Source organism: Gekko japonicus, unplaced genomic scaffold (assembly GCF_001447785.1).
Source record: "Gekko japonicus isolate JY-2015 unplaced genomic scaffold, Gekko_japonicus_V1.1 scaffold90, whole genome shotgun sequence".
In the NCBI taxonomy this organism is placed as follows: domain Eukaryota; kingdom Metazoa; phylum Chordata; class Lepidosauria; order Squamata; family Gekkonidae; genus Gekko; species Gekko japonicus.
Genome location: NW_015166421.1, coordinates 324,876 through 349,148, shown reverse-complemented (window position 1 = coordinate 349,148; position 24,273 = coordinate 324,876). Strand labels below are relative to the sequence as shown.

Below are 24,273 nucleotides of genomic sequence, written 5' to 3'. Positions count from 1 at the left end.
ATAAAAGGGAGCCTGAGGAGAGGATGAGGCAGGAGGGTGGTATACTATACAAAAGGCAATCAATGAGACAGCCATTTCAGTTGACCGATGCATGCTCGTCTCATCAAGTATGATTTGCGTGCGTGCAAAAACGACCGTAGATCAAATGTTTGACATCATCACAAGACAGTTGTACTTTTTTCGGGGAGGGGGAGATAGTTCATGTGTTCAGCTGCAAGGCATTGAGTATTGAGTGACAAATGTATGGATGAACCATTCAAAATCCTCAGGTTTGCCCATTACTGAGTCGTGCTCAGTTTTGTTTACTGGGACTGCTAGAGAAAATCTTTTTTTCCAACACCTGCTACCTTCTTTAACTGAAGATTCCAGGGGCAAACCCTCTGCATGCAAATAATGTATTCTGCCGCTCATCTTTGAACCTCCATTGAGCCAAGCGTTCAGATTGGAATTCACCCACTCATAAATCTCCTGGCTTAAGAACTACCTTTTAGCCCACCCACAACTCTTTGCCCTGCAGATCACAAACTGGGAGCTGATATGTCTCAGTGTCTAGCATGCAGATACCTTTGCCAGGCCTTGAACACTTCATTCTCAAGCTGCAAAATGGGAAAACTGTGAATGGTGAACTGAAAATGACCAAAACAAAGTTTGCCAACAATCTCATAATGTATAAACACGGAATATTGGCTCATACATGCAGAAGACAATTCTGATATAGCCAGGGGTCATTTCGTAGAAAAAGAGCTAGGGGAACTCATTAGCACAACTCATTAGCATATGCCACACCCCCTGACATCACCGGAAGTGTGTCATAAGGCCATACCTCCTGACATCACCGGAAATGTGTCATAAGGCCACACACCCCGCCCCCAAAGGTCCCAGTTGCCGGTGCCGGCCTTGCAGCTCCACTGCCGAGCCCCATGAGGGGCCCGGCGGTGGACCTGCAAGGCCAGGGGGAGTGCAAGGAAGCCCCGTGAAGGCCCTCCCTGGCCCCAGGCAGGCAAGGGTGGGGAGAGGCAGGGAGGAAGCAACTTACCCTCCCTCTTCTCCTGCCTCCTCCTGGCTGAATGAGGGCCGGAAGCGAGGCGGCCGGAAGCAGGGGGCGGGGCTTCGTCATGTGCCCCGCCCCCCGTACCTTGCCTGGGGGAACTGCGTTCCCCTGCGTTCCCCCCCGAAATTACCTCTGGATATAGCCCAAGTGAAATCATACCACTTCAGGTTGGAGGTGGGATTTTACTCATCTGAATGCTTCAAATCCCAAAAAGTCCCTTCCATTAAATCCTAGAACATCATAGAGATGCACTGTAACTTGGCCCTCTTAGGGACATTTGAAGTTTCCACTTTTTTTTTTTTTTAATAATCATGGGTAGCTACTGACATGTGTTTTTCCCTAAGGGGCAAGAGGGGGGCGGGAATTGAAACAGACAACTGCATTGAGTCCTTTCTCAGAGGTGCAAGCCAAATACCAAGAACCAAAGACAAATAGTCTCTTTATCTTTGGCTCTTGGCCCATGTCGTACTGTGGCACATGACAACAACAATGGCACCTGCAGCAGATAAGTTTGGATGGGTGTCGAAGGGCCCCCAGTTGCCCTTATTTTCTGCTGCTGGATCAACTGTTGGCCAAAGTTGCTCAAGGACTGAGGTGTCAGTGTGTCTTGGAAAGGGTTGCACTCCCTCTAAAGAACCAAGTTCTTAGCTTGTGGGTGCTGCTGGCCTATGGTTGGAGGCTCAGATCTCCTCCATGTCTTGTAATGCCTTGGCTGATAAATCAACCCTGCCTTGAAAAGCACGATCTGGCCCCAGTGATCCAAGCTCTGATCATGAAAGATCTGTACTGGCTTCCCGTCTGTTTCTGTACTCAATTCAAAGTGATACTTCTTAACCATTAAGACGTAAAATGGCTTGGGACCAGGGTACCTGAAGGAACACCTCTTCCCACACTATCCAGCCCAGAAGTTAGCATTTTTGTTGCACATTTAATAGGCAAACACACAGGAACTCACCAGTGCACAGACAAAGGAGGGAGGGAAAAGCCTCTCAAGGAATCCATGATTATTTACCATAACCCTTTGCTCAACTGCAAAACATGGAAGTGTTCTCTCGCAGCAGGAGAACTCTTGCTCTAGTTTCTAGTTAAGCAGTGGGTTAAAATGAGCAATTGTAGTTTCCTAGAGAGACTTGTCACTGAAGTTCCAAGATCAGAGACATCCTGTCCTGTGACAGCAGGATAGCAAAGTGAGGCGCTGGCTGCCCGGCTTCTCAGGCCCTCAGAACCCCTAGGCCCAGGTACCCCCCCCCCATGCCTCTAACCCTTGTCATACTGTTTTTGATAGGACTGTCTGAGTGAGTTGACAGGGAGGATTAGCTGCTGTTGCTCCCAGGTGCTGTTGCTCCCAGGTAGGAGCAGTGGTGGAGGCAGAGATGAGCGGGAAGGTGTTGTTGCAATGGATACAAATAGAATGATAGGTTGCTGAAGTTCTGTCACTTGAGGAAATTGCTTCATTTGCCCTCACTGTACAATAGAGCTGCCAAGTCACTGGTGGGGGCGGCAGATACCCTGCCCCCAGGTCTCATAGCCCATCACCACTTGGAGTGATGGCAGTAGGTGTTTTTTTTTTAAATGCAGCCTTGTGTACTTAACAGAAGTTCTTACCAGAAATGACAAAAGGATAACTCATAGAGTTTCCAGTGACTCCTAGAGCTACCTGTTGCCACTTCCGATAAGAACTTCCAGATGCTTTTAAAAATAATTATCCTGCAACTCTTCACACACACACCCATCCTCCCACTGGTTGTCAGGCACTGCTTGGCATCTCTACTGTACATCCACACTCATCTGTAACTAAACCACAGCTGTAAGAGATGTCCCATCCCAATACAACATAATAGCTAGGAATGACTCTACTTTGTGTTGGGCGGCAGATTATGGGGAGATTTCAGGAGTCCATCACAGTAGTAATGGGTATGATAAAGATGTCTGAAATGCTTCTGAGCTAGGAAGAGCCACAATCCAGCATGTGAAATGAGGACACCATTAAAGTGCTGTCCTTACCACTTACTCTCTAAAAATGTCTGCCTCAGCTGCATTCTTCTAAGCATCAACCATCAGGTGGACATTTATAAGCCTCTTGGGCATTCTGAACTTGTTCTCTGGAAATTTGATGATGCATATCTAGGGATGGGAAAGAAAAATTAGAGATGGGAGATATTTAAATCAGTGTTGGGGTTGCTGTTTTCAATTTGCATATATGTGCATTAGTTTGATTAATCTTAGAAACGGCAAGCATCATTCTTCAGTTTCATTATTTAAATAGCTTGTGCATGGGGGGGGGGTGTCTTACTTTGCAAAGTGAAGATTGGTTCTTCTTTGCCCCTTTAATTTGGTAATTGGTCAAAAGATGGACAACCTTTTTCCCGGGAAGCCAAACAGAGTGCTAATCCTTTGTGCTGCTACCTGGGATATGGGAAGCTTAACTGATTTTGCGTGGATAATGCTGTCAACTGCTCTTTCCTAACCACATGTTGTAATTGGAGCAAATTTATGATTATGCTAATGCATCCTCGGCCGTGCTATATATGGAGTGAAGTTAATCCATATCTGCCCTTGCATTTCCTTCATAGATCATTTTGGGCTGCAGTGACGCCTCCTGATAGGAGCATTTTGATTTCAAGCATGCCTGATTTCGAGGGAAGGGGGGATGATAAATGTAGAGTGTGTTATAGACACTCATTCTGAAATTTATTTCATGATCTAAGCATTAAAATTGTCAGAAAGCCCAATCTGGGGTGGGAAAAATGTCTGTATTTTCCTCTCATTTTGAACAATTGCGTGCTTGCTACCCAAATGCTAATGAATCTCTAATTCCCCCCCCCCAATTTTAAAATACAGAGTCTGTTTCTGTTCAGATATGGAAATTCTGTAGGCTCTCATACACCTCCCCCCCCCCCGGCCCGCTCCTTTGTGTCTCACTTGGAGATGTTCTCCAAAAGGAGCACAAGTGGATAAAAACAGTATAACTAAAAAGAGAGGAAAAAACAATGTCTAATCCTTTTAAGAATAAGCTTTTAAATCTTTGGAAGCATTAAACAGCTACAGAGGCACACCAGGTAAGATTGGTATCTGTTATTTTCTAAGAGGCCAGGCCTTGAGGGGTGGGGGGTGAGGGTATAGTGATTCCTTTTGTGCAGATTAAAAAGTGCATTCAGAGATGTGGCTTACTATTGCCTGCCTCTGCTCCCCGGCCCTGTTATTCCCTGGAGGTCTGCCTTCCCTGGAGGTGCACCATGTATTCCCTTAAAAATCACCATTTGACTCTGTAGCTCTCAGAGTTTTGGAAGGTTTTGTGGTTAGGTTTTGGTTTTTTTTTAATGTCCCTTCTGCTTAATGTTCTCCCTTCCCTCAGATCATCATTCTTCTAAACACCACACATTAATATAAACATTTTTTCTTTCTTTCACCGATGCTTGCAAACTGAGGCTTGGCAAACATTGGATCAAAGTCCTCTCTCTTGCACTGGGAAAACAGAAAAAAAGCATGTTTATCTGTCCATTGGTGTGTATATGTGTTTGGCAGTGGATATAGTAAAAGTGTACTTTAAATGAAAGCTGGGCACATTGCAATCAGGTACAGATCTTGTCTGGGCACTTTCTGTGATCCCCAGAGACCTTTGTCCATTGGAGGTGGGGGTGAGTGAGCTGTGATTTCTGGTTTTGAAGGACTGGCATGTCGCATAAAAATGATCAGAGGCCCCAACATTAGGAGCCTCTTGTTATAACATCTAATTTCATTAGGTGATCTGGGTTCAAATTGTCAATGGGATCCTGACCTGGATATCCCAGGCAAGCCCAATCTCATCAGATCTTGGAAGCTAAGAAGGGCTGACCCTGACGAGTACTTGGAAGGCAGACCTCCAGGGAATAACAGGGCCGGGGAGCAGAGGCAGGCAATAGTAAGCCACATCTCTGAAACATCCAAACCTCGCTAGAGGTCACCAGACGTGTCCATGACTTCCAGGTTTACAAGCACATACACACACCATCTTTTTTTTTTTTTTAAGATGTTGATGGGCTATGGAGGTCACTGACTGATCTTGAAAATGTTGCACCTCTTTAAGTGTTATCTGTTCTGCAGGGTAGTTGAGAAGCTGCAATGATAAAGCCTTTTGTACAAATGAACCTTAAAATGAAGTGAACATGTGAGTGTCTTATGGTGATCCTAAACAGTTACTGTTCTAAGCTCATTGACTTAAAGGGACTTAGAAGGGTGTGACTCTGGTTTGGATTGCACTGTTGAAATAGTGCTGAGCCAAAAGTTCTTCATCTCTGCATAAGGTTGTCAATCTCCGGGTGGGTCTTGGAGATCTCCCAGAATGACAACTGGTCTCCAGATGACAAAGGCCAGATGACGCTGGAAGAGATGGGGTGTATGGCATCCCATGCCTGCTGAGGTGCCACCCCATCCCAAACTCTGCCCTCCTCATGCACCGCCCCCAAACCTCCAATAATTTCTAGCTCTACACATTCACCTTTGTCCTGAAACAGCAAACTCACATGCACACACTTAAACAACCCTTAAACTTCTGCCAGAGAGTTCTGAAATGAAAGGGGTTTTAGTTAGGGGTTTGGTTTTTTTCATCTTGTCAGCTTTTTAATATTCTGCTCTGTTTTATGGGTAGCTTTTTATGCTGCTTATGTCTAATGGCTTTTGCCTTTTTTAAAAGGCTTCTGTTTTGTACCATGGTTTTTAATTGGAAGTTGCTTCGGCATAGAAATATTCTTAAATCAATAAACACAGGAGAAATGATGGGGACAGATGTTGGAAACATACCTTCAAATAGCGATTAGGATTTGGGAACTATATTGATGACTCTGTGACTTTTAGCTAACCCTAAGCATTGTGTTGAACCTTTATGCTCGTGCATAAATAACATGTCGAGCAGCATAATTGTCACAATTGTGTGGCTTCTCATTTTTTTCCTCTACCCCCTCCTCCCAACAGCATTAATTTGCAGAGATGTGGGGAGCAAAAGGTACGTCTGCCGTGTTCCTTCTGTCCCTAGCTAACCAATGTGACGGATGGTCCTGGAAAAGGAGATTGCTGCTTGGCATGGATTCTAATTGGCTCTGATGGTCTGTGGCTGCAGATTTGTTTATAAACTAGAAAAATCTACAAATTGCCAGCCATCTGCACTGAACAGTGTGCTAATGAATGCCTGTAGCCCACAGATCCATAAGCTGATTACCTCCGTGTTACAAGCCCTTCTTCCTGTGGTGCCCAGCTGAGGTTATCTGTCTGAGCTTGAACTGTAGCAAGATATTGTGACTTAACTACCACTTGCTGATTCCTATAGATTGAAAATGCCTGCCTCTGAGAAACAGATCTCAGTTGTGTTTTGTTTTGTTTTTAAACTTTAATGGAGTCTTTCGATTCTGTCCTTAATTTACCTGTTTTCTAGCTGTTCATCTCAAGCAGGCTGGTATTGGTAAAAAATGTACATGGAGTGTTTGGAGATAGGGGTGTACATGTGTGTGTAAAGTACCGGCAAGTCACAGCCAACTTATGATGACCCAAGCAAGGGGCTTTCAAGGCAAGTGAGAAGCAGAGTTGGTTTGGTATTGCCTTCCTCTGCAGAGTCTTCCTTGGTTGTCTCCCTTCCAAGTACTTCCAAGCCCGCTTGCGGGGAGGGCGGGGTAAAAATACCTAAAATAAATAAATAAAAATAAATGATCCTGCTTAGCTTCCGAGGTCTGATGGGATCAGGCTATACCATGCAGCCTCCCCTCCAATAGAGACATACAAGGCCCATATATAGTCCTTTTCAGATGTAACAGTCACATGGGCTTGGAACCTATCAACCCTGTAGATCCTCTGTATATGCATGGTCACCATGTTGTGTGAACAGGAGCATCATGGGTGTTCGCCCTTTGTGTACAACCTTGGCACATGCGAACCGACCTCTGAATTTTCAGCATTCGTGTTTGTGCATACTGAGGCTGTATGTACATGGTAAATATCAGTGTTGCCCCTGTTTACTCAGATGGTGGCCACGTCTATCCGGAGGATTGTGGGTAGTGCACACTCCCAGTGTGTGATGTTGGTAGGCTTCTAGTATGCACAGTTGTAACATCCGGAAAGGGCTAGATGAGTGTAAAATCTTATGAACTTTACTAGTCTCCTGTTGCCCCAAACCTAGGGAAGACCAGGAAGTTATGATTATTGTCATTATTTATTATGATGTTGTCCCACTTTTCAGCCAAAAATAGACTTCCAGTGCTGCTCAGGGGAGTCCAACTATAATAGCAGAAAGTTCAATATAATGTGACACAAGACATGCCAGGTTTTTTTTTCCATTGCACCTTATTTGTATCGCATCTGTGAAGGCTGCATAATTTTCCCCAGCTATTCTCTGTATGTAGGCTGAGAGATAAGGAAGGCCATTGAGTTTCATGGCTGAGTGGGGTTTTGAACCAGGCCTGCCCGTACCAAGTCCAGTGCTGTATCAACTATACATGATCTCTGTATTATTCCCCGCCTCCTTTTCCTAACAGTTTAGGTTGAAGGGAACACTCTTGGACCCAGGCTTGCTAATGTAGAAGCTTTCTTATTTTCTTTCCACCAGGTGGAATGGCTTAAGAATGAGGAACCCATTGACTCTGAGCAGGATGAGAACATTGACACCCGAGCAGATCACAACCTGATCATCCGCCAAGCCCGCCTGTCTGATTCCGGGAACTATACCTGCATGGCAGCCAACATAGTCGCCAAAAGAAGAAGCATGTCAGCCACAGTTGTGGTGTACGGTCAGTGGATGTGAAATATTGTAGCTACTTGGCCTGCAAATGTTGATCTGTTGATTGGCACAGTTGAGTCTGTAGTGTATAAAGTCTGAACATGGGTGGCTTTTAAAATGATTCCGATCAGACATGGCCCCTTAGAAAGGCTGTTAAGGCCAACAGTTCACTGGGCTGAATCCAACAACACTCTTCTGCTCCAAAAAGATGCCTTCTGTTCATGGAGGGAAACTTCTGTGGGTGGAAGAAGTCCTTCCACCCACAAAAGTAGACTTTTCAATAGCAGAGTTCTTTTGGCTTAGTGGTAGAGCCTATGTTTTGCATGCAGACAGCCTCAAAGTAACCCCCTGGCTTCTCCATAGTAAAGGATCTCAGGAAGCAAGTGTTGCAAAAAAATCATTCTCTGTCTGTACCTGGGAGAGCTGCTGCTCAGCAGGGTAGGTGCTGAACTTCGCTGGCCAATAATCTGGCTCAGTACTTGTTCATAAACCTCAAACACTGCATAGAAACTTGTTTGCCATTGGCGAAGCAATGTATCGAAGCAGCTTATGCATGTGTAAAGATGTTCATTGGACTGGGGCAAATCTCTTGATTTGTGCACATCTTGTACATCTATCCTAATTTAAATAACAAGTTAAAAGCTTCCCCCTCCCCCCCAAAAAGTACCAAATGACATAATGGTGCTTATTTAATCATAAAAAAATAACTCCACCTTCTTAACTGTTCTAAAAAAAATATTTCTTGCATTAAGGTATTTCATTATGCATTTTAATGAGCAAATTGAATCCACAGTTAAAAGTAAGATCATTAATTAGCTTTGAAAACCCTTGGACTGATGGACTTAATAATTGATGAGGCCATGTGGTGATGCCCCTCCTCAGCGTACACCTGTGCTGCTCACCCAACAGCTATTCTCAGCTGCCGTGCTTCACCGCAAATTGTTAAAAGGTAGCTAGGCAACCGTGGTTAAAAAGAGAACCAAAGAGAACTATCAGATGGGTAAACGTCTAAGAAGAATCAAATGGATGTTGGACTGTGCAAGATCATAAAAACTGGTCTGTAGTTCCAATAACGCTATTAGCATGGCTACTGAATAGATGTTTGGACTAGGGTCTGTACACAGCACACAAGTGATGCTGTGTCCAGTCAACCACTTTAGTCCATTTAGGACTGTATTTTCCCCTCAATCAGTCCATGGCTCTCCAAGCTACAGGCTGAAGTCTTCCTCAGTCCTGCTGCTGAGTCCTTTTACCTAGTATGCTAAAGACTGAATGTGGGACATGCCACTGCCCTTGAGGAAGACCTTGGTGGAAGCAGCCCCCTGCGAGCTAGAAGCATCAAACCTGCTCTCCAAGTTATGTGCAGATTGGTTACAGCTCATCTCCAGATGCAGTCTGCTCCCATAGAGCAGAATGTGAGCTCTCTTATTGGCAGCCAGAGCTGCCTATCAAGCTTTGGAGGGCCAGTATTGGCATTCCCAGGGCTGCAGAAAGGCCATAGAAGGCAATTAATGCCTCGGCACTGGGTTGTCTGGCTCACGAACCACTCCCATGGACCAAATGGATTGTCTGAAAAAAATCACGGTCCATGGGTGGTCCGTTGAAATGCGAGTGCACGGACTGGGCAAACAGTCCATGAACCATCTTCCAGTCCATGATGAAATTAGGTCCATGGTCCAGTTTTTGCCCATCCCTAATACTGATGCTGTATGCTCACGGAATATCCACACATTGCCCTGTTCGAATTAAATGGCCACTGTGTGTACCAGAAGCACTGTGGGTGGGGCATGCTCCTGTTCGTAGGCTCTATTTACATGTGGTTGTAACATGTGACAAAGTCTAAAATGTTAGGAAAAAACTCTCTCTATGTCACACATTACAGGGATGTAGACAGAATTCTGGGTGCTGTTAGGCCGACTACTTGCCTCCTGGATCCATGCCCCTCAAAGCTGGTGAAGGTCAGCAATGAGAGGTTGCAAGGCCCCTTGGAGATATCATCAACTTGTCCCTGGGCTCAGGGATTTTCCCAGGAGGGCTGAAGGAGGCTGTGGTTGTTCCGATCCTGAAAAAAACAAATTCAGATCCTATGGACCCAAGCAATTACCACCCAGTTTCGAATCGTCCATTCCTGGGTAAGGTAATTGAAAGAGTGGTGGCCGAGCAGCTCCAGAAATTTCTGGAGGACACACCAGTACTGGATCCATTTCAATCAGGCTTCCACCCTGGCCACAGGATGGAGACGGCACTGGTCACCCTCACAAATGATCTCTGCAGACAGTTGGATCGAGGCGGGCCAGCGCTGCTGATATTACTCGATCTCATGGCAGTGTTCGACACAGTCAATTACGACCTACTGACTCACTGCCTCGCCGACATTGGAATCCATGGGACAGCCTTGCAATGGCTCGCCTCATTTCTCCATGGTCGGGGACAGAGGGTGGCGGTGGGAGGGACAGTGTTCACACGATACCCACTGGAGTGTGGGATCCCTCAGGGGGCACTTCTCCCCCCAATGTTGTTCAACATCTATATGTGCCCCCTCGCCCAGCTAGCGTGGAGTTTCGGGTTCGGGTGCCATCAATATGCTGATGACACCCAACTATATCTGTTGATGGGTGACTGGCCAGATACCGTCCCCAGGAATCTTGCCAAGGGTTTGGAGGATGTGGTGAGATAGTTAAAACAGAGTCAACTGAAACTGAATCCAGGAAAGATGGAGGTTCTGTGGCTGGGTAGGGCGAAGACTCATTTGGGTTGCCGGCTCCTGACCCTTAAGGGTGTGCCACTATCACCGGCACAGACCGTCAGGAGTCTGGGCGTGACTCTGGATTCTTCCTCATCTATGGAAGCCCAGGTTGCGAAGGATGCCAACCTGGCATTTCTCCAACTTCGCCAGGTTAAGCAGCTGGCTCCCTACTTGTCTCGCCCTGACCTAGCCATGGTAATCCATGCAACGGTCACCTCCAGGTTGGACTACTGTAATTCGCTCTATGTGGGCCTGCCCCTGCGCCTGCCCCGGAAGCTACAACGGGTCCATAATGCAGCTGTGTGGGTCCTCACAGGGACCCCCCCCCCATACAGTACATATTCAACCAGTGCTACGAGAGCTGCATTGGCTTCCAGTGGAGCACCGGATCAGGTTCAAGGTTCTGGTTTTGACTCTCAAGGCCGTTAGCGGTCAGGGACCTACATATCTTTGGGACCGCCTCTCCCAGTATGCCCCTGGAAGGGCATTACGCTCAGAAAATAAGAATTTGCTGGTGGTCCCCGGCCTGAGAGAGGTCCGGCTATCCTTGACCAGGGCCAGGGCTTTTTCAGCCCTGGCCCCTGCCTGGTGGAATGCTCTGCCGAAAGACATCCGTGCCCTCTGGGAGCTGTTACCTTTCCGCAGGGCATGCAAGGCGGAGATGTCTCGCTGGGCTTTCGGTTGAGGACAGCAATGAGACCTCTTCTGGCACTTGCATGTGATTCCTCATTCCTCTTGGCCCCTCCCCCCAGGTAGACTGAGGAGTTGGGATTCTCCACCACCTTAAGTATTTTGCATACTGTTTTTACTTATGGTTATTTATTGAACTGTTTTAATGTACTTGGATGTGAATGTTTAGTATTGTTGTAAGCCGCCCTGAGCCCTGCTTGCAGGGAAAGGTGGCCTATTAAATCCAATTTAATAAATAAATAAATAAATAAATTATAAATTATAGTCATACTCACTCCTGCAGTTTGTGATAGAGCTCCCAGAGCTCCCTCTCGGTAGGGTGGCGGGAATTCTCTGAAAACCATAATGAGAGCAATAGCATGTTGTCACTTCTGACTTCATCATGGAAGTGACATCATAGTGTTGATGCAACACTCTAGGATTCACTGGAAGCTCTGTGATAAAACCAGATGCATTTGTTGATGCAATGACTTCACTTCTGGGTCTGCCTTGGAACTGATGTCATGTTGTCGCTCCAATGGTGCCCCCCCCCATGTCCTGGTTCCTCAGTCTCCTGCTGGGTGCCAGCCACCAGTTGTGAGAGTGTGGGCAGCCAGTAGGAATCATATATTCATGGTGTCCTGACAACTCATTCTCTATAGGAGAGATTGTCAGTCAGGACCACAAAGAAAAGATGTGGTTGTGTAGAGTTTTCAGAGAACCAAACGGGAAGAGGAAAGCAGAAACATCCCTTTCCTGCCTCTTTCCTCTCATTAAAACTTAGAATGACATTTTATTGATTAAGTCAAAAGCCTGCCTCGACAACCTCTCTTCATCTTTTTGCCTTTAAAGGATCATGTTTATCCCTTAAGTGGAATGTTCTTGGTGGAGAATTAAGGCGGTGGCCTCCCCTTTGCCTTCAACATCTTCCTGTCATTTCTAGCTGCTCTGGCATATAAATCTGCCTCACGCAATCATGCCAATTTGTTGACAGCAAGTCCTTTATGTAGTTGCAGCTAGATGTTATTTAAGCAAGCAGTGTCTACAATGGAGCTTGGAATTGATCACGCAGACTGTAAAACAGAACTCAGGAATGGAAGGTTCTGGAATGAAAGTTGGTCGTTTGGAAGAAAAACAAATGTTAACATGCCTTTTGTCCTACTTTTTTGTTGTTGTTGTCTGCTGGCTGCAGTGAATGGAGGCTGGTCTTCATGGACAGAGTGGTCTAACTGCAACGTGCAATGTGGCAGAGGGTGGCAGAAGAGGTCCCGGACCTGCACAAATCCTGCCCCTCTCAATGGAGGCGCATTCTGCGAGGGAATGTCTGTGCAGAAAACCACCTGCAGTTCGCTTTGCCCCGGTGAGAGAGATGTTCTCTGCCAAGTCTAAATGTAAATTCTGCCAGGGCCATGGGGGAACTTGTCACCCTGAGCTGTTGAGGGATGCAAAATCTCCAGAAGGTATCGCTTCCTCGCTTAGCAGAGAATTCTACTAGCTCCGCTTCAGAGGCAAATTTGGTGCCACGCCATGGACCTTTTCAGACATTCCAATCTCTAGGAGCCTGCCAAGCACACATAATGGAAGGATGCAATCGTCCCTATGTGCACGGTTGCCATTGTGTGTGAACAGGGGCAACAACATATATTTAATCTCTCTGCACAGCTTGAGCACTTGTGAAGTGATCACTGTGTTTTTCAGGGTGCACGTGCACCAAGGCTATACATACATTAACCTCATTCACACAGCATATATCGGTAGGATCACAAGTATCAGGTATCCCTTTACACATGGCTGGTTGGCTCCTGGTATACATGATTAGAACATCTGAAAAGGACTCATATCTTTAAGGTATGTTGAAGTTAGGAGTCACGCCAGGATGCTGTGGCAATGAAGTATGTGCAGGTCGATGTGTCTGTGCCATTTACAGCCACCATTAGTGGATATGACACTATATGAAAAAAAAAAGAATGCATAAATGGATTCTTAGGTCAAGGGCAGCATGTTGAACTGGGAAATTAAAATGACTGGAGACCTGCTTGAGAACCAGTATGGTACGGAGGTTTCAAGTGTGGAGCTAACATCTGCGAGACTTGGGTTGAAATCTCCAGTCTGCCAAGAAGCTTGCTGAGTGACCCTGGGCCAGACAGCTTTCAGCCTAACCTACCTCATACGGTTGTTGTGAGGATATGACAGAGAAGAGAGACACTTGCATGCCACCCTGAGCTCTTTGGAGGAGGGCAGGATAGAAATGTAATACATAGTTGAGCTCTCTCGCTCTCTCCTCCATGCCCCCTTAGGGTCTCAGTGGGGGGGGGGGCAAAAGCAGGCTATAGCTTCACATCTGAAGTATTGTTTAGTATCTGGGGAATGGGCATATCCATTTTCTAAAAGTACCCAACTGCACCTCCCTCCCTGTCAGACCAGTATAAAAATACCCATCTGCTTTTTAGTGAATGACATCATCAAACAGTAGATGAGGCCAATAATCCTCAGTGTTTATCTCAATGTATGAGTTTTTCACTCCCCCCAAAGGAAGCGGGACTCTGCATGCTTGTCAATTTTAAGCATATATGCATATTCTCTGAAGGTTTTATTATTCCAAGCTCTTTGAACACTCTGGGTGACTGTTCATGTCTACAGGCTTTAAATTTGAATTGACTGAATCTTGGATTTTAAGGAAGGTTTTTTTTTTATGATTCCTTTTGAACTGACTCTGTTAATATGCATAAATTAGACATGAGCAACTTGAAGTAGAGATGGACATGGGACGGCAAAGACCGTAAGGCAGAAGGTGGGCACTTGCAAATCCACTGGCAGACGTATCGATCCTGCATTTCGCAGAGGCGTTAACGAGAGGCCGACAAGGCCAGCTGGGATGTTTCTTGTAAATGTCAAAATTATCTCCGACTCTAGATTTGATCAGACCTTGGCTTTGCAACCCGACATTTCCTTGGCTGCCAGGAAACCATGTGTTTTATGAACTTTCTGCAGTACGAGATGGCTTTTTGACCAATCTTTGTGTGTCTGTGTGAGTGTGGAAAGAAGTGTTTACTCTCATCAATACTGGCTGTCTCCTCCTAGAGCTGGTTCTTTTTCTGTCCCTTTTGGGGAGATCTCTCCAGAAGACAGGGGTGGTGCTGCTGAAATACCCTCTGTCTGACCATCACCTTATCTCTTTCAGCATCTCTTACGTCTTTCAGCATCAGCTTATCTCTTCCACATATACGCACCACTCTCCTCAATTCTTCTGTGCCCCGGGGGTTCAATTGTTCTGTCTGAAATGTTGTCCCTTCCTCTCTCTTCTGTCTGCTCATTCTTTACACCAGTGATCCTCAGTGGCTCTGGAGCTGCTGTGGAATTCACTGCCACAGGAGGTGGCAGCATCTACAAACATGGACGGCTTCAAAAGGGAATTAGATAAACATATGGAGCAGAGGTCCATCAGTGGCTATTAGCCACAAGGTATAGATAGGAACTCTCAGTCTGCAGCAAGTGATGCACTGTATTCTTGGTGCTTGGGTTGGGGGCAATGCAGTGGAAGGGCTTCTAGTGTCCTGGCCCCACTGGTGGACCTCCTGATGGCACCTGGTATTTTTGGCCACTGTGTGATAGAGTGTTGGACTGGATGGGCCATTGGTCTGATCCAACACTGGCTTCTCTTATGTTCTTATGCCACCAGTGGCTCTCTGAGCACTGTTCCACAATTTAGCACCTTCCCCATTGTTTCAGGGAAGTGGGCAAGGCCCTTAGCTGTTGTGACCTGTGGCCAGAAAGTGGTTTCCCACTTTGCACTTGCTAGTGCCAAAGGAATGAATAAGCCACAAGCCTCCCTTCAGTGCAGGCCTCATGCTAGAGATGGAAAGTAAATGTCGCTGTTTTGGTTAATGGTAACTGTGCCTGTGGCTCTCCATGAGATGCAGGCTGAATACCACTGTCTGTAATTTCTGTCTTCAACAGCTTAGCCCTGTCTGTATGAACTTTATCCACACTTCTCATCCCTGTTCTGGCTCACTGGATGACGATGGGCCAGTCACCTTCTCTCTCAGCCTAGCCTACCTCGTAGGGGTATTAGAAGGATAAAATAGCAGAAGGGGACCATGAGCTCTGAGGAGGAAGGGCAGGATAAATTACATTTAAAAAACCCCACTATTTTCTAAGGCAGGAGAAAACAAACTAGGGGGAGGGGGACATGCTGTACTTTCTCTAGCTGTGCTCGACAGCCAAATAATGCAGTTCATGTAATGGCTATTTGAATCTGCGGGGGCTACAGTTTGTAGCCAGCTTGTGCTGACTTCTAGCCATGTCTTATTTTTAGCAAGACGGCTGAATAAATGACGCCTCCATCGGTTAAAGTCAGGCTGTGTCACCTTTTCTGGCATTTGTAGAAATGTAAAAAAAAATGCACATTTGCAAATGGCATGTGGCAATCCAATCCCCATGGCACTCCATGCTTGGCGGCTGCATGTATTCAGGCACAGGTTGTTATGGCTGAATGACAGTGGCGAGATTCAGATTTAATGCTAAGCCATGGTGTGCCGCTACAGGAATTGAACATTAAGGAGCCTGGGTCTCACCGGCACAATTCCCCCCCACACACACACACACACAAACACATCTTCTCACGGGCAACAAGCAAAGCAATCTATTCTAAATTCTCAGCAAATCATAATTTGCTGTTACGTTTGTGCTACTCCCACAAACCAGGATTCCAGACTCTGATTTATTCCCTCTTTGGAATTCCAGTAAGCAGGGCTAGCACAAATCATAGTAGGGTGGATGTTACTTCTGTCTTACCACTCCGCTGAGCAATGTTTGTTCATTGATTGATTGATTTCCTTTCCTATTGGCTCAGGTTTGAAGCCTTCCTCCAATCTAAGGAGTCTTCCTCCAACTTAAATGGTTCTTCCATTGGAAGAAAATGCCCTTACGTTGGAAGGAAGACTCCTGGGGGGGGGGGGCTATCTAAAAAATGGCTGGATCCATTCCAGTGTTAAGATATTAGATACATATTTTTTAAAAAAAAATCCACCAGAAATCATTAATTCACTCATGATACATTTATTTCTTCAACTTATATCCCCCGCTCCTTTCCCCGCAAGCACGGCTCAGGGCGGCTTCCGACACTTTAAATGTGGAATATACAATAAAGGCAACATTTTACAGTCATAAAACCAGAAATTACAGTTAAAAACCTAACGGTCAACCAGATGGTGCCCCAACAATCCATCACAAGTGGGCAACTAAAATGGCAGTCAGCACAGAAGGTTCGGGGCCCACAGTGAATGGAAAAATCAAGCCCTAAAAAGGGCAAGGAAGGAGGAAAAAGAGGGAAAAGAAGGAGGGCAAGATCAGGGAAGGAACATGATAAAGGGAAAAAAGCAAACAGGGTGTGGGAGAAGGGGAAAATGGAGAAAGAGGAGGGAAGAAAGAGGGAGGCCAGCTGATCTCTCTAAATGTCTCTAACACCTCAACTATATGCCCGGTGGAACATCTCAGTCTTACAGGCCCTGGGAAACTGAGCTAAGAGGAAGAAGAAAGGAAGGACTGCATGAATAAGCCCCGGGCTCCTTAAAAGTTCATTCATACAACAGGTAACATGTTTGGGCCTTGTGTCTGGATCAATGCAATGTGCTCTGATTGGGAACAGCAGCTCCCATGGAGGGCTGTCGAGAGCCACCATAGAACCCCTAAGAAAGATTTTGTCGAGGGCCAGGGAGGCCACCCCCACACTTATCAAGGCCAACAGATGGAGGGAGCAACTACCTGGCACGCAGGGATTCGGCAGTGTGGTTCCGCCTCCACTGTGACCCAGGCAGGAGCTGGAACAGCAACAGTGCTGAATAGGCCAGCAGTCCTGGTAAAGTTATGTGGCTCCTTTAAGGAGCCATGCCTAGTAGCTGGGCCTGTTGCCAGATGGCCAGCAAGCCCAGAAGATGACCAGGGGCATTCCCCTCTGAGGGATGAAGCCGCATCCCCATCTCAGGTCTCGCAGGAATATTCATTCCTATGGGATTTCTCTGGGGCTTTCCAAATGAATGGGGTTCCAGCAACACCTTTAAAAGGAATGTCGGGAGAAGGCCAAGGAGGACATACCAGGGGTCTCTCTGCTAGGCTGTGGAGAGACCCACCGTGGGAAAGGAAGGCTGTAGGGTGAGTTTACCCCCACCTTCACTCCCAGTATTGAGGCTACAAAGACCTCCTACAAAGAAGAAGAAGAAGAGGAGGAGGAGGAGATTGGATTTATACCCCGCCCATCACTCAGAGTCTCAGAGCAGCTTATAAACTCCTTTCCCTTCCCCTCCCCACAACAGACACCCTGTGAGGTAGGTGGGGTTGAGAGAGCTCTTTCCAGAACTGCTGTTTCAAGAACAGCTCTGACAGAACTATGGCTTGCTGAGGATGTCTAGAAGCTGCAAGTGGAGTGGGGAATTTAACCTGGTTCTCTCAGATTAGAGTCCGCGCACTTAACCACTACACCAAACTGCCTCTACACCCAAAGGACACTGAAGGGTTACTCAAGTTCAGGAGTCCAACCCCGGCAGCCTCAGCTTCTCAGGGCTCCTTCTGGAGGACACCTCGTAGGCATAGACCTAACATTACAGGAAGACAAGTCACATGACTTGATAATCTCCAAGCATCCCTGTAGTAACCAGGATCTCTGAAATTTTGTCTCGCTCATCCCCTGCTCTTGGCAGCCCTGATCTTTGAATTCAGATAGCCATAAAACTGCCAGTACAGGTGTGCAGTTGCTGACACATTTTATGCAGCCCAGTGTGTGAGGTCATCCCACACCAGGGGCTGCTGCCACTGCAGTTAGAAGTCAGCACTGGCCAAAATCTCAAAAGAGGTAAGAGAATTAGCACTCCTACTGTAACTCTTTCAGAGAACAGGGAAATGTAACTCTACTGGATCATTTAGGTAAAATAGCCCTATTGGCAGGGATTGCAATTTGCATCCAAATCAAGTGTCTGTGAATCTTTAAAAAAAAAAAAAAACCTCTCGCATCCCATCAACACGGAATACCATGGTATTGGGGTAGATTGCGCGAGTGGAACATAATGAAAGAAAATTACTCCAAAGTTGTCAAGTATGAACAGGCCCCTTGCTTTGGTCCCAATTGAGACTTGAAAACCAATCTCCGACTGTCAGCATTTTCCCTGAGATGATTCTTGGGCTTGTGTGTGTGAGTGTGTGTCACTTTTTTGTGCTTTGGGCAATCTCTGGCTGCTTTTTAACAACATTGTACCAGCCCAAATGAATGTGAAAAATGGCGCAGAAAGTTGAAGAAGGGTAAAGAAAAAGATACAATCTAAAGGAAGCTATTAGGCTTCTCTTGGATAAGCGATACATTCTGACACATTTAATTGAATGCTGCTTTCAGCTGTAAATTCGGCTTCAAGTTCTTGTAGAAAGATTCAGTTCATCTTCATTCATGTCCCGTAGCTTAGTCTTAGTTTACGCAAACAGATGGACTCTGTTCTGCAGTATTTATTAAAGCCGTCTCCGCGCATACAAGAGTATCGGTTCCAGCCAGGTCTTCCCCTCGATGTGCTGATATGCAGGGAGTTTTATTTCATGATGAAACATTGCATCCTGAGGTCTCCCATTGTGGTCTGAAGTAGTGCTGTCCAGCGATGGTGATCCGAGCCACGGGGCATCCAGGGCAGCTGCCCCAGACTGGGAGGGCACCCACAGCCCTGCTCCCCCATGGACGGGGAAAGAAGAGCCAGCTGCGGTGCACAGGTGCACCCCCTCAGGGGCTCCAGCACTGGCCAGCCAGCATGCCCACCTGCATGCCCCTGCAAAGGCTCGAGCAGTGGCCTGCCAGCTTCCTCATCTGCCTTGCTTGAACCTGGGGTGTTCCTGATGGTAGGGAGTTGGCAGTGATTATGGGGCCCCATCTTGGACATTTACCTGGTGTCCCAGAAACACTAAGATGGCTCCTGCAGCCCAGGAACCATTTTATACTTTAAAAAAAATGAACTGGAGTTTAGTGTCCAAGTTTCTATCTATTATTTAAATATTTACTTCATTTACAGTCTGCCTTCCTTACTGGAATAATGGTTTAGGGCAGTGATCCCTAATGTGATGCACTTGGGTGCCTTGGTGACCACTGATGTGTCTCCTGGTGCCATGTCTTGCCCAAAGCAAAGAGTCAGTCCTGGCTGTCCTTTCTCAGAATTTCAGAAGTGCCCACAGGCTGAACAATGTTGAAGGCCCATGGTTTAGGGTTATGGTCTAAACCTAGAGTTTAAAGGATTGGGTCCATACATGTGAGGATGTCTTTCTGATCCTAGAAGGTGTCCTTTCATATTCCCAGAAGATGTGCTTCCATTCACTGAAGGATTCTTTCTGACAGTGGAAGGATGCCTTCTGGGAGAAGAAACACATCTTTGGAACCAAGCTTATGGTTGGGTTGGATCCAGCAATCCATCAGCTGCGGACACAGTTGAAAGCAGGGCTCACAGGCAGACAGGCAGGGCCCATGGGGAAGTGAAGAGAAGAGCACACAGATGGCTGGACAGGAAGGAGGGTGCAAGTGAGGACATGGCAGCAGGCAGGGGAGGGGACCCCAGGCATTCCCAGCCCTCCCAAACCTGGAAGTAGCCTTGCTGGTGATCTCATGGTTGAGGACAGGGCTATTTTTGGGCAGGAACGCACAGGAACGGAGTTTCGGCTGGCTCCTGGGTTGGCCACGCCCAGCAGGAACTCATTAGCATAATAGGCCACACCCAACCGCAGAAACTCATTAAGATTGGCTACATTAGGGGTGTGTGGCCTAACATGCAAAGGAGTTCCTGCTACAAAAAAAGCTCTGGGTTTTGACAACAAACAAGGTAAACAGAATAAGAAGCAAAAGGTTGGTGTGGCTGGATGACCACACTTCTGGTAACATGTGGGTGCGGCCTAATATGCTAATGAGTTGTGCTGTCAGGGGTGTGGCCCAATATGCTAATGAGTTTCTGCTCTTGGGTGTGGCCTATTATGCTAATGAGTTCCTGCTGGGCTTTTTCTACAAAAAAAGCCCTGGTTGAGGATATACATAGTCCAGAGAGACAGGCAGACTGGCAGGGCCCACGGGGAAGTGAAGAGAAGGGCACACTGATGGCTGGACAGGAAGGAGGGTGCAAGTGAGGACATGGCAGCAGGCAGGGGAGGGGACCCCAGGCATTCCCAGCCCTCCCAAACCTGGAAGTAGCCCTGCTGGTGGTCTCATGGTTGAGGATATACATAGTCCAGAGAGCTTTATAGGTGAGTGAAAGGTAGCATTTGGCCACCAAGGAGGTAGTGAAGTTGGAAACCTCTCTGTTAAGAGAAAGAGGGGTTGGGCAAGTGCTATTTATATGATTAAGTAAATATATGTGTGAGGATACCTTTCCTTTTTTTAAGTGTGTGTGTGTGTGTGTGTGTGTCTGCCTGGAAGTCATTGTTGACTTCTGGCAACCACTAGTGAGGCCTGGATGATTTAGAAAGGTGGCTTGCTATTGCCTGCCTCTGTGTCCCATCCCTGGTATGCCTTGGAGGTCTCCTATCCACGTACTTGCCAGGGTTGGCCCTGCTTAACTTCTGAGGTCTGATGAGATTGGGCTTGCTGGGGCTATCCAGGTCAGGGCTGTAAGGATGCCTTTCCTCAGCAAACCCAGGAAGACTTCGAAGTTCAGTAAGCAACTTCACCAAAATCTTCTTTTAAAACCTTACATCTGAACCTATCTAAATAGTTCCGCTTTATCAAGGCTTATCTTTGCATATTTTAAGTCAGTAACAGTGCAGTCCTAAGCAGAGTTACACCCTTCTATAACCTTTGTCTTCAGTGGGCTTAGAAGGGTTTACTTTGCTTAGGATTACACTGTAACAATGAATTTCCTTATTGAACTGTTTAGTTACAGTAAAGATTTCTAAAGTGCTAAGTTAATAAAGTCCAGAAACAACAATTAACAATATTTTAAATGTTATTTTTATCATTTTTTTAAAATACAACCAATACAATTTAGGTAATGTATTTGTACAGGATTTATGCTTCCTCCCCCCACCAGCCTTTCTTGTGATTGTTCTTTCCTGCCCATTTCTTCTTTCCTCCCCAACTCCCCTCAGGTTTCAAAATGAAGCTGAAGCAGCCATTTTGGATTACCTAGAAACAAAGCATAAGTGATGTCTTCAGTTATCTAGATAATCCAAAATGGCTTCCAAAATCTTATAATGCAATCTTGTGCGGTATCAGAACTATACAAATTTGTTTTATCCCCTTCTTTCTTTATTATTATTTTAATTTTAGGGTGTTTTTTTCCCCTTTTTTCCTTTTCTGCAGACTAGGAAATTACTCCAAATTTGTAGAAACATCTCTCCTTTCTGTACCTGGTGTCACTGTGGGGATTTTGTGACCCACGTTCTGGTGTCATGTTCAGAAGTAAACATACAGATTTTAAAACAAATGAAAAGGGGAATATTCACTCATTCCTAAACAGGGATCATCTTAATATTTCACTTAAGGCCCCCTCTCTCTCCTTGTTGGAGATGCCAAGACAACGAAGGGCATTCTCTCTGGCAAGATGGCAAGTTCTCCCCGCTGCAGTGTTAGAGGGGAGATATAAAAGGATCATCATGCGTGAGAGATAGGGTTGCCAAGTTGTTGCAGTCGCCGCAGCAGGGGACTCCCGGGCGGCGACTGGAGTGCATGTGCGCAAAGCGCGCGCACGCCGCATGCACGTCACCCGGGAGTGACGTTAGGACACCGGGCACGCTGGGGGCGGGGCTATGACCCTCGGAGGGAAAACCATAGAGTCTTCCCTCTGATGGTCGTGGCCCCACCCCCAGCGTGCTTGGCATCCTAACGTCACTTCCTGGTGACGCGCACGTCGGGGTGGGGTTCCCCCCGGGCCCCGATCCGGCGGTGGCGGGGGATGGGCCACTGGGCCCGGGGCCCGGGGGGACTTGGCAGCCCTAGTGAGAGAATGTGCCTTTGTGGTGCCGGTGAGGTGGAAACAATCAGATATGTTCTGCTTTATTGTTGTTTTTATGAGGAATTTTGCCTAAAATTTTTTTTCATTGGTTAGAAGGTTTCTTGGCCGTGCTGATCATTACATTTTAAGAATGTTTCTTACAGGTGACAACCCCCACTTTACATTGCCCCCCCCCCCCCCCGTAACATATAATTTTGTGATTTGTGCTGGTCATTGACCAAATAAATCTGACTGATATTTCACCTATGTTGGCAAAATTTCCAAAACCTGGTCTGGGACCACATACATTTGTATTTAAAGTATATTATTTGTTTCCTTCTGTTTAGTGGATGGTGGCTGGAAGGTATGGAGTGAGTGGTCTGTCTGCAGCCCAGAATGTGAACACTTGAGGATTCGTGAATGCACAGCTCCGCCACCGAGAAACGGTGGAAAATTCTGTGAAGGCCCAAGCCAAGAATCGGAAAACTGTACTGAAGGACTCTGCATACAAGGTAAGATTGGAAATGCTCAAGTTAAACCACCCAAGCATTTTGACCCTTAAACAAAGATTCCTGGATGAGTCCATGATTCATCTTAGATGCTGGTAGGTCTCGTGTGTAGCAAAATCCTACCACAAAGAGTGATGTGGGCGTGTGTTTTCACAGCTTTGAAATTCATTTCACTGTTGGCTTTTGCTTGCAGCTCCAATCCCATATCCTTTGAAGTCAATGGAAAGAGTTATCTTGCCTAGAAGGGAGGTTTTTGGATTTCTCCCATGGTGAATAATGTATTAGTGATTACCTGAGGTGGTCTAACACGTATATGTTGTCCAGAAACTAGAGGTATCAATGAGAGAACACTCAATCAGATTGTATAGCAGGGAGAAAGGGGTAATTCCCTTATACTCCATGCAAGTCCAGCTGAATGGTAAGCCATACAGAACTCTCACCTGGCTCAGGAAGCCACTGGGTTGGCATTTTGTACATGTCACTACTAAATTCTGCCTAATAACGTATTTAGATTAAAAAGTAGAGGGTTGTTAATTCAGAATTATGTCTAAAAATTGTGGGCAAATGTTTCAGAAATTACCCCCCCCCGTAAAATCCACTTTGTGTCCATTCAGAAAGCACTCTGCAGTCTCAGAAGGGCTCTAGTGTAGTTTCTTTGGGTCCAAAACAGACTAATAACACAAACCTTCCACACTGGTGTTGTCATGCTTCAGCAACGGATTTTATATGCATGATCACACAGTCAGCATCTGCCTCCCTTCCCCAGCCGTTGGTTTCTGGCTCAAAACCGCTTTAACCCAGAGTATTTTGTTACCAGGTCCCAAAGTGGTGTTTTCTCAGCTCTCCCGTTTAAAGCCACATTTTCCCCCTGTGTGATCACTCCTTCGGTGTCAAGCCACTTCCAGTCTAAACCCCTTTCCCGCTCGAAAGCTGCCCGAGGCTTCCACTTTTCACCTGCCATTTTTTTTAATGCGTTGGCGGTGTGCGCATAGGTGGAGCTCTGCTACCATGTTTAGAAAACCGACATTTAAACAGTCATTTGTTTTAGAGTTTAGATGAGTTCGGGATCTCACGGAGGCCATTTTAGGGTCAAATTTTTAAAGGGAAGTCTTTTGTTGGAGGGGTTGGATTGTTTCGCCCTGGTGGTTCTGCACATGCGCCATGATAGTTCCCCCCATCCTATGGCGGGGCGCCTATGTACATGCACAAACTGAGGGAAAAAATTAAAAACCTGCCAACGCACATTCCCGCACATCGGTAGTGTAGACACAGGGGAGCGACATGACTGCGTGGTGAGGCGGGATAAGGGAGGTAAGTGTGATCGCAATTATCCAGATCAAATATAATCCGGTTAGAACCAGAGCAGTTTAACCCGCTCTCAGCACGCCATCTGACCGCACCCTATGTGTGTCTGAAAAGACTGTGGGCCAATATCGCAGGGAGAGGGGGATGACAACACAAACAGTACGGTATGATAACTAAAACGATCTGGCACCAAGTTCCCATCAGTGCCGTAAGGGAGACAACTCATCTTGATCTGGTGTTGGATATCTGGGTTTCTTTTCTTTAAAGTGACTGTCAGTATCCTACCCAAGTCTATCCAATGCAGTTAACTGCCA

At 46.4% G+C, this 24,273-nt stretch overlaps 1 protein-coding gene across 1 annotated transcript in view; it reads left to right on the top strand.

Moving 5' to 3' along the window:
• UNC5D (unc-5 netrin receptor D) overlaps positions 1–24,273 on the top strand; it is a 296,399-nt gene that overhangs the window by 129,190 nt on the left and 142,936 nt on the right. Inside the window, exons 5-7 of the mRNA XM_015411680.1 lie at positions 7,623–7,803; positions 12,401–12,568; positions 22,493–22,657. Coding sequence (XP_015267166.1) covers positions 7,623–7,803; positions 12,401–12,568; positions 22,493–22,657 — 514 coding nt within the window. The remainder of the gene's footprint in view (positions 1–7,622; positions 7,804–12,400; positions 12,569–22,492; positions 22,658–24,273) is intronic.